At 42.9% G+C, this 10594-nt stretch overlaps 1 protein-coding gene across 4 annotated transcripts; it reads left to right on the top strand.

The window, feature by feature from the left end:
* The first annotated feature begins 1073 nt into the window (after window positions 1-1073).
* On the top strand, window positions 1074-9838 carry patz1 (POZ/BTB and AT hook containing zinc finger 1). Of its 4 annotated transcripts, none has more exons than XM_029503139.1 (5): window positions 1074-2634; window positions 3522-3585; window positions 3703-3874; window positions 7868-8080; window positions 8525-9838. In XM_029503139.1, the coding sequence occupies exons 1-5, from the start codon at window positions 1382-1384 to the stop codon at window positions 9001-9003; spliced, it is 2181 nt and encodes a 726-aa protein (XP_029358999.1). In that variant the 5' UTR covers window positions 1074-1381; the 3' UTR covers window positions 9004-9838. The 4 variants fall into 4 exon arrangements, with proteins under 4 accessions (XP_029358999.1, XP_029359001.1, XP_029359000.1 ...); XM_029503141.1 differs by lacking the exon at window positions 7868-8080 and adding an exon at window positions 4820-4966; XM_029503140.1 differs by lacking the exon at window positions 7868-8080 and adding an exon at window positions 4820-4978.
* Window positions 9839-10594: the final 756 nt, after the last annotated feature.

Here is a 10594-nt window from a genome sequence, read left to right as displayed (position 1 = left end):
AGCTGTCGCCTCCAAGGAGATGCACCAAGGACTTAGTGTGAAGATTGTATCAAGCTCCCTCAAAACAATGGACTGATATTCAACACTATTGTGGTGGGGTAATACAATTATGAGGGACCTGTTTCTGTGTGCAGGTTTACAGCTGTCTGTCTTGGTGCCAGAATTTCTTCTGACATTTCATCATTGGCAAGTATGCAGGTCAATAATTGTCAACTGTCAGTGCAGTAATTTCAAAGGCACTTTGAGGTCTATAAAAAGAAAAGGTCCAATTGACATTTAAAATGAGCATCTTGGTCCTATTTTTATCCATTATTTTATATATATTATATCTCTCAAGTCTAATAAACTGTTAGTCAACACTTGTGGTGTTTGAAGGTACCATGATAAGGGGCTGACAATTTTTTTTTTTTTTTTTTTTAAATTAGGTTGTATAACCTGATGAGGCACCATTTTTAAAAGACTCGTTGATCAAGGCTTTATGGATCATCTATAAACAATAACTTTCAGAAGAACCAGGTCGTGAAAACAATTTTCCAGCAAAAGTTTTGATTATTGAGCCCTTTGAGTCATGTTCATCACAGACAGCTCATCATCAGTGCAGCAGGACACAGAGGCAAAATCAATGTGGGAACATCTTAACATTTACAAATGGCCATGTGATATTTGTGTTTGCTTAAATGAGACTGATCAGATGTGGGTACATTTTTGTCACTTAGACTAATCTAAAACGATTATACGATTGAAACGTTGTTCTAAATCTATAAATTAGATGGCATTTTATAACTAATCTTCATGATCAGCTACAGATAATTTCTAGGATGCCTGGTGTCCTCATTTTACCTGAGGTGAGTTGACGGTGCGGTGTTTTACATGTGTTTTTGTTTATACAGACTGTCCCTACAGAGAGGGAGGGGGCAGGAAGAAGAGGGTGGGGGGGTTTCGGCTCGGCTGGTGGGGGGAGGGGTTTTACAATCAGATCAGGCAGGAAGAGACCTGCGTATTCACATTTGGCGGAAAAACACGGAGAGACCCCTCAGCTAGTCCGACTGACGGCCGCTGCGATCAGATAAACATTGAAAAAAAAATCTAAATAAAAAACACGCCGCAGAGTCGAAACGCACAGAAACACTCGATTCACAGAACAAGAGCGACCCCCACCCCTCAAGAAACCGGGGTCAAAGTTCACAGGAAGCTGGGGGGCTGCCATCTTTCCCTGCTGCTACTGCTAACGCTTAACGTTAGATGCTAAACCCGACGGGGAGGGGCGGCTGGTTCAGGATTTTGTAGCTCGCTGAAAATCAATTGATCGAGGTCGTTCCACACAATCCGCCATCCCTCCGACCATAGTCGACAACATCCCCCGCTATTGGATGAATTCGGCATGGAGAAAGTAGTGGAGCCGTCTTGGACTTCTTCGTACACCTACCAGGTGAGCAAGCACAGTGCGGAGATGCTACACAACCTCAACGTTCAGAGGAAAGATGGAGGCAGGTTCTGCGATGTGGTCTTACGCGTCGGCGAGGAGAGCTTCCCTGCCCACAAAGCGGTGTTGGCCGCCTGCAGCGAGTACTTCGAGTCGGTCTTCGGCCGCCAGACGGAGGCTGACGGCGACGCCAGGGAGCTGGAGATGCACACGATCAGCCCCAAAGTTTTTAAAGACATCCTGGACTTCGCCTACACCTCCAGGATCGTGGTGAGGCTGGAATGCTTCCCGGAGTTGATGACAGCTGCCAAGTTTCTCCTGATGCGGTCGGTCATCGAGATCTGTCAGGAGGTCATCAAGCAGTCCAACGTGCAGATTCTGGTCCCGACCACCCGGGGGGGAGACGCCAGCCTTTTTCAGGCCACGGCTGCCGCCGAGCTGGGCTTCCCCGTGGCACAGCCGGACGCGCTGAACGGTTCGGGGCTGCTGGTGAACGGCCAGGGCTTAGCTATCAATACGCAGATGCATACGGACGGCAGAGAGGACGCGGCCGCCGCCGTCCTGCTGGAGGACGGCGGTGAGCCGTCGGTGCGGCTGCTGGAGCCTGTGGAGGGGCTGACGGTGTCTCCGTCCGCGGAGATGTCCGGCAACACGCTGCATCACGACGCGGGCTCCCCGGGGTCAAAGAGGGGCAGGGGGAGACCAAAGAAAGCAGGTGGAGCGGTGGGGGCTGTGCACTTCAACCACAGCAAAGACAATGGCTTGTTCCCCTGCGGGACTTGCGGTAAAGCCTTCACAGAAGCGTCCCGCCTGAAGAACCACGAAGCGCAGCACGGAGCCGGAGCCGGCGGCGGCGGCGGCGTCCACACCGGCGGGGACAGCCTGTCGGCGGCGGGAGGCTTGTCCCTCATGTCGCACTCCGGGCTGGTGGAAAACTGCCTGCAGCTCCACGGGGGGCTCACGCTGGACAACAGCCGTAAACGGGAGCGGACCCGCCGGCACGTCGGCTGTGACATTTGCGGGAAAGTTTTCCGCGACGTTTACCACCTGAACCGGCACAAGCTCTCCCACTCCGGGGAGAAGCCGTACGCCTGCCATGTGTGCGGGCTCCGGTTCAAACGCAAGGACAGGATGTCGTACCATGTGCGGTCCCACGACGGCTCGGTCGGAAAACCGTACGTGTGCCAAAGCTGTGGGAAAGGTTTTTCAAGGTGAGCCACAGATTTGTTCCCAATGACAGCATTGTCTTTGTGAGGAACACTGACCGCACCACACTGTTTCCTGTCATGTACCAGGTTGTTGTTCGCTTTTTCACACGTGAGCCATAAAACTGACGGAGGACCAGCTGATACAGCTGCATACACACACGATCATTCCTCTGAGACGAAATCATGAACAGAAACAGGGCTGGTTGTGCTTTCAGTCATTTTAGATTTGGCCCAGCTCTCTCTGAGACAGTAACAGTTCAGTGTTGTCACTGGCAGCTTTCAGTTCCTGTCAGACAGCTGCAGATGTTGTGGTGTGCTATCACCGTTCAACAGCAAAAACACAAACGCACATCGGATTTTCAGGCTCAGTGTCCTCAGGCCCAACTGCGAACTCACTGACACCACCTACTGCTTTGGAGGTGTCACACATGGCACATAAACAAAAAGCAGTCACGTTTGAAAAATCAATGATCTTAGTGACAAAACAAAAATTACCCTGTCATTCAAAAAATACAACGCATGTTTTGTTTTTTGCTTTTTTGTTTCATGACTGCTGTCCAGTTGTGAAATTACCTTGTGTTTATACTGAAACACTGACCTGATTCTCACCTTTTCTTGGAAAATCAGTCACTATGTGCTAATTAACAGCACTTGATTTCTAGATGGATGCTGATGGGTTTTTATTGAAAGAAAGTAGTCTTAAAAGCAGCACCACACAAATTAAATATAACATCCAAACACTAAGGGCATGTACAGTAACTAATGGTGTAATCATATTAGAGGGGATCATTTAATTTCACAACAATGTCTGCACAATCAGGCAATTTAAGCTCTGGGACAACACATTAGAAATTCACTGTCACTGAGGTTTGCCTGTTCTTTCCTTCCAGACCCGACCACCTGAACGGACATATCAAACAAGTTCACACAACAGAGAGACCCCACAAGTGCCAGGTAACATTTGCAATCCATATATTAGAATTAAGTCAGGATAAGAACTCAAAAGGAAGTTTAAGGACGGTTTTTATCATGTATGAGAAAGGTGCCAACAGGTTAAATTCTCCATTACAGATTTGTAATGCCTCTTTTGCTACAAGAGATCGCCTCCGATCACACCTTGCATGCCACGAGGACAAAATCCCCTGCAAAGTTTGTGGCAAGTTCCTGCGTGCTGCCTACATGACAGACCACCTCAAGAAACACAGTGAAGGAACACATAACTACTGTGGCATTTGCAACAAAGGTAATCCTTATCAAAAAAAAAAGTCTGCATGCCCCATGTTCTGCAAGCTCTCTTGAGGCCCAGGTCCTGACACATATTCAGAGGTTGATGTCTGTATTCTGGTTGACAGTGCTGTATGTTGAGCCCTGTACAGCTTCCGTGTACATTGCCCAAATGCCTGCAAGTGCATATCCAAGATTCAATACATTATGCAGTTTATTTGACAAAGAGGTGGAGAATATTACCTCTTTACCTCTCTTTCCCTTTTTACCTCTCATTAGCGTTGTAGTGTTACATCTCAAAGCAGTATAAATTGTGTTGGAGTGTGTCCTTTTGTCTTCAAATTTAACCTTGCCTCATATTTCATCCTCCAACTGGTAACTGGGGTCCTCCATTGAACCTCATCGATGGACGACTATTTTCTATTTATTTCTATTTACAATTTGTTTTCTAAGATTGTTTTGCTGGTGCTGATGAACTAGAAAAAACACAATTTTCTTAAAATTATGTGCATGTGTGTATTTTATTTCTTTAAAACTGTTGGTGTTTTTCTCAAAGTGAGAGCTTTGTTTTGTATCTGTAGGTGCACAAATTGACAGGGGGTGAGACAAGGGTGGACATATTGTATTGTCCTGCATTGCTCCATTAGACCACACCTTCACAATTTGCATCAAACTTGGCTTTTAAAATATCTCTGCTCTGTGTTGAAAATGTTCCATGTGTGTCTGCAATAGGACCTAGGGGATTGCAAATCATAATGTTCACTGCTGTGATTTGCAACTTAAAAAATGGATATCAGTTCAACTTCCTCCTGATGAACCATCAATCTCCGCTATTTTCGATCGTGTATCCAAAGCAATTGGGGTGAAACTGGAGAGCCTGTTCCTGTCCACAGGGTGCCCCACTCCTAGCCAAGGCTTTGAGTGTGTCAAACATCTGCCTTGTTCTTTGTTCTTCTGGTCCCAGGTTTCTCCACTGCGTCCTACCTTAAGGTGCATATAAAGACACACCATGGCTCTCCACTGCCCCCTTCTGCTACAATGCACACCTTCCCTGAGCCAAGGGGGGGACTGCAGATGCACAACGGCACCCCTTACCACATGGGACGCCAGTGCTCAGTGGAAGGCAAGCAGCCGTCTGCCCCATCCCAAATGTTCATGTTTCTGACTTTCATGTGCTCTGCTGCTTTTTGGAGAAACATGCTGCTGCATGTGTATGTTTAAGACTCAAGCATACATCAACCTTCGCTGCCAAGCTCTTCCCTTAGCTGTTTACTGTAGTGCAATTTCATCTGCTGGTTGTAATTCTGTCATCAGCCATCTTCTACTTGAGAGAGCATTGTGTACAAAACCTCTGCTAATTAGCTGTTGGGAAGCAACTGGAAGTATTTCTCTCATGAACTGCAGGTAGTTTGTAATAAGACAGTTCCAATTGCTGGGTGAGGTTGCACCATCTATTCACAAATCCAGGTGAAGTCTTAAGTGCGTCCTAGAAATTTAGGAATAACTGGTTGCTTTAGAACCAGTGATTTAGTTCATCAGGCCGCCCCGTTAATCTTAGCTGGCAAAAACTTGTGCACATTTTCCTATGAAGCTTCTGCTCCGCTGTCCTATTAAGAACAAATGACTATACAGCATATCCTCCAAAAATGACAGTTTTAGAATTTCTTCAGTTATTTTTAGAAACATAGCTAAGATTAAGATTGCATGGAGTAACCTGTGTTTCAGAGCCAGTTGTATTCATGCAGACCAGAACGAAAGGGAAGTATTAGATTATGTGAGATATATATATATCTCACATAATCTAATACTTCCCTTTCCCTTCCCCTTTTTTTTTTTTTTTTTTTTTTTTAGTAGGTGTTATCAACTTGTAAAGTGACCCAGAACTGTGCTGAACAAAGCCCGACATGATAACTTAAAAAGCTCACAGTATTTTCAATAAATCTCTAAGGACAGGATATGCAGAAGTGGGTGGTGAAAACCCTTTTCGAAAATAAGAACTACAGCTTCAGTATTGTACAATGACTTTCCAATCATTGCATACAGCGATTGAGCACTTAGACTTTGTAGTTACTAGTTCTTACTCATAACAAGGAGTGTTGAGTCACCTTTGCTTTTGTATGTGTGTGTCTGTCCAGCATGGCCATGGCAGCATATGGTTAACAGTGTCTGTTCCTGCTTGGCTGGTCCATCAGCAATTGTTCAACAATGCAGTGTTGCATGATTGTGTTAATATGTGCTCCATTTGCCCTGGATTCATTGAAACTTCTCGTAGACGTTCCATTTTGCGGGGGGATAACCAGTAGAATAGAGACAGTGCACACCGAACTGTGAGCCACTACCACAGCTGACAAAAGTAACAGCAGAAAATGGTTAATAATGAATGAGAAAGAATATATGTAATTGGTACTGATGTATGATAACTTTCATGATAGTGAGGCTGAACCAATATGACATTTTTGAAGAGGTGGTTTACATTAAGATGCTTAAAAAAAAACTATTTTATCATGTTCTGCACATTATAGAGCCCATAGTTTTCTGGTTGAGGCAGATGATGCAGATGTGACATGAGGCAGATTTGCATGAGGAGATGAAAGCATGTAAAATGTGTTTGGAAATATTTCTAAATTGATTTAAAAACTAGGCCCCACACTTTTGTGTGTCCACCAGCAGATGGCAGGATTCATTTTACTATTTACTGGACCATAATTACACCACTTTAGTTGATCTGCAGAGAACTATGAGTTCTGAAACATCATATATTCACAAAGACTTTTAATAGATATGAAAAGAACAAATTTAAGCTCTGCACAGTGCACGGTCAGAAGTAAGCATAAAAATAGGGAACAACAAGCCGTGTGTGTTGATTTACCAGCTACATCTGTCTTGGTAGCAGGTAAAAAACTGCTTGTACTTATTCAACTATGTCAAATGATTAGTTGTTTTCACGCTGCATGCCATTTGGCACAATTTTTCAGGTTTGTATCTGCATTTGTGTTCAGTTTTCTTTTTATTTTGCAGCTAGCATTCTGAATTTGTGAGACAATTATGGGACTTAGTTTCGGAAATATCTTTATTCCCATCTTCTGCTAAAGTGTTATAACTAAATTAAGAATTCTCTTGTACAATGAATGGAAGTGTTTTCCCTCAGCAATTTAAGTTTGTTTCAGACTGTCATCTGTCAGAGTTCAACTCAGCCACCAGCAACTAGCAAGTATTATTGAAAAGTCTCAGCTTATTATTGTAGTTCCTGTAAAGCTAAGAACTGACAAACAGTGATTATTTGAGTTCTTAAATGCGAAAAATGAGCTCAGCTCAACGTGATATGGCAAAGATTATTTAATAGAGAGTAACAAAGCTCAATAGATAGAAAAGCTGAAAAAATAATTTCTTCTTGGAAACGACTGTGGCCTGAAATGTGTACTGTCACTATATTTACTGTAGTTTCCACAGTAGTCTTTAATCAGGGCTGTATGTGAGAAAAACTGTGTGTTTTAACATTATACAATGTTAAACACAATGGGACTTTTTTTCCTTCTTTCTCGTTAGGATCTTGCAAAATTGTGCAATAGTGGAGTGCTGGCATTTTGTTTTCAAACCATTTAAATGTGTTTTTAATTACACACATTTTCACTCCAAGTCCCGTACTCAAAAGGGGAAGTTTGTATAATTTTATCCGATATAAGAAGCTTGTTAGTGTTATGGATAATTCACATGCCACATCACATTACAAGCAATTGATCGAGTTCATTGTTTTGAAAATTACTTCCATTACAAGTCATTTCAGTGATTTGGTATTTGCTGAACGGAGGAGGAGGAAAAGTAAATCCATTCATTGTTGATGGCTTCAGTGATTGGACTCATTCAGCATGGATTTATTTATTCATTAAAACTATAGCACACTGTGTTTACAGACAGCATTTAAAATACTAGAAATGAAATATGAAGGTCATTCCGCCAGCCTGTTATGTCTGTCCTTCCCCCCTTCCTTTCTCTCTGGCCGGGTGTTGTGTAGACCTGTGTGCCAGTCGCCAGCTGCTTCTCACCTCGCCTGAGGCAGAGGGTCGCTTTCATGGGCTCTCTGGACACCCAGTTCTTCCACAGCCTGGCCCCCCAGCCTTGGGCCTGCAGCCTGAGCTGCTCATGGGGAAGCCAGGTGGGACTCCATATTTCTGGGATAGTCGCTCGGGTGGGGTGCCTGGCTTCCCCGTCCAGGGGCCTGTCGCAGGTCAGTACAGTCCAGCAGGAGGGGGGTTTGGGGGCATGATGCTAGCATGGCCCACTGCTTGGATGAGCACAGCACAATTCTCAGTGGATACTGGGCAAATGGACTGAGTTAGATTGTATGTTTTAATCCTATAGCTACTGTTTTGAAGGAACTCCAGTTTTGTTTTTGGTTTTTTACCCTCTTGAGTTATTGATGTGTAAAAAGTCAGTCCTCCCCACATGTTCCAGTTGTAATTGTTGCTTTGTCATTTAACATCTAATGTTTGAAGTTTTTTCTTTTATTTTCTTTTTCTTTTTTTTCTTTTTTAGATTTTGCAGGTGCCACCCTACCACTGGATTAAATATGTATTTAACAAGCCATTGTTTATAATCTGTTTATCCTAATTCACGGCTCTCTTTCTTCTTCCTCACTTCCCTCTTCCTATCCATGTGATGTTTACCTCAGATGGACAGGAAAATGCCGGGAAATGTCCTCATCTGGAATCAGAAGAATCAGATCCTTCATTTGGAGAATTGCCCAACGGTGATGAGCTTAAATCTCCACATAAACCTGATCAGTCAGAGTTGGAGATGCCATCTTTAGCCTGTAATGGAGCCTCTGCTGGGGCATTGGGGTCTCCAGACAGATCCAAAGCCAAGACGGACCCTGAGAAGAAGTTTACCTGCGGGATCTGTGGTCAGGCCTTCCGCACCAAGTCCTACCTCAACAAGCACCAGCACAGAGTTCACAAAGCCCAGAAGGCCCAGGGAGTTTCAGGATCTGGCTTAAGTGAGCTGGCCCCATCCCTGACCTCTCCCTTCTCTCCTCAACAAAACATGTCTCTGCTCGAGTCCTTTGGCTTTCAGATCGTCCAGTCTGCCTTCGCCTCCTCACTGGTAGATGCCGAGGCAGGCCAAAGTGGACTGGACTTTGGAGGGAAGTGACATATTTCTAGAAACGCAAGAAAGCTTCATGCTTGTTGGACAAAGCCGGGTCACTCACAGAAGATGCTCTGTATTTGGGAATATCTTTGCCTCAAGACTACTTTTTCTGTTTGTTTGGTTGCTTAATGTCTACCCAATATTTTTGTCAGAGGCCGCCATATGATTCCTACTTTTTCTACTTTTTCAGAGTACGGTGTTTATATTTTCTTTGTAAAGAAATGACATGAAGGTTTATTTCCTTTAACTGACGGATCCGTTGAAGTTATGTCGGACAGGCTTTTGGTTGTTTTTGGCTTGTGTGTTATTCTTAGCTGCACATATGTTCTTGACATGAGATGAATTATTTACTGCATTCTTAAAGTAAGAAATGTGTTGTCTGTTGGCCCACTTCAACTGCTCTGATGTCCTTCAATCAACCCTTGGCCATTACAACAATTTTTAATGCTTCATATTCCTTGTTCCCCTAAAGGCTGTAGATGGACGTCCTTACATCAGAGCAATGAGAGGGCTGAGTTTTCTATTTATGTTCTTATCTTCTTTTAAAGAGGACTTTGTTTTTCTTAAAGACAGGGATTTAAATTGGCCTCAATTTTGATAGCAGGTTTTGTTTAGAATCTGTGAATTGTGAATAACTTACCATATTCCCAACATGCTCATGGCATATTTTGTGACTTGTTTATTAGGAGCAATGGCTTTGTACAAAAAGTCACTGATATTTGTCAGCGAGCTAAGGGAATTGTTTTCGAGGAGACTAACAACAGACACTTCATTTAGTTGTTTATCGAAGTGCAGTTGGCTACATTTAAAAAAAAAAAAAAAAAAAAAAAAAAAAAAAGATCTGACCGTAAACAAATTTAGCTACCTCATTGAAAGAATCAACATCATAGTGCTTCATTCATCAGAGCTTAACTAAGTTTATCTCCTCTGCTGACTTCATTGGATAAAGTATAATTGGACAATAAAGTTATTCTTCACAAATGGAAAAAAGGTATTCAAAGCCCCAAATAGCACCAGTCATTGTTTTCAGAATTTGTAAGATTCCTTCTCTCCCAAGTACAGACATGCTGATGGAGCCACCTGTGTGGAGGGTTTGTGAATTTTAACCAGAAAGCGTCAGTACACTGATCTGACAGCTGACGAGATGTGCAAGTCTACTGGCAGCTTATTTGGATGTCAAAGGCCTTCATTGTTTTTGATTTGATGATTTTTCAAAATGAATAATTCTGAAAACTGCAAAGTAAAGAGTAGTAAACTCTTCATTATTATAATCTATTCTGTGTGTAGGAACATATTCTTTCTCTGTTTATCAAGCCTACATCCATTTTAATTGAAAACTGGTCTTGAAATATGTCCTGAGCTTGTTGTGAATCAACTTTGTACCCCAACCGCCACTACAATGACAATATTTCCAAGTATTGTTTGTTAGGTATTAAACAGGGACCAAGGTCAGGTATATTTTCAGTATATATTTTGAGAAATGTAAATTATATTTTATTAACTTATTCATGCCCCTGATTTTGTGTACAGTTTTTTTTTTAAGTCAAACAAAAATTATTTGCTCATTTTGATAATTTTTCATTCTAAATTATGT

Source organism: Echeneis naucrates, chromosome 5 (assembly GCF_900963305.1).
Source record: "Echeneis naucrates chromosome 5, fEcheNa1.1, whole genome shotgun sequence".
Taxonomy (NCBI): Eukaryota; Metazoa; Chordata; class Actinopteri; order Carangiformes; family Echeneidae; genus Echeneis; species Echeneis naucrates.
The sequence above is the reverse complement of the archived record's forward strand: the minus strand, read 5'-3'. Positions and strand labels throughout refer to the sequence as shown.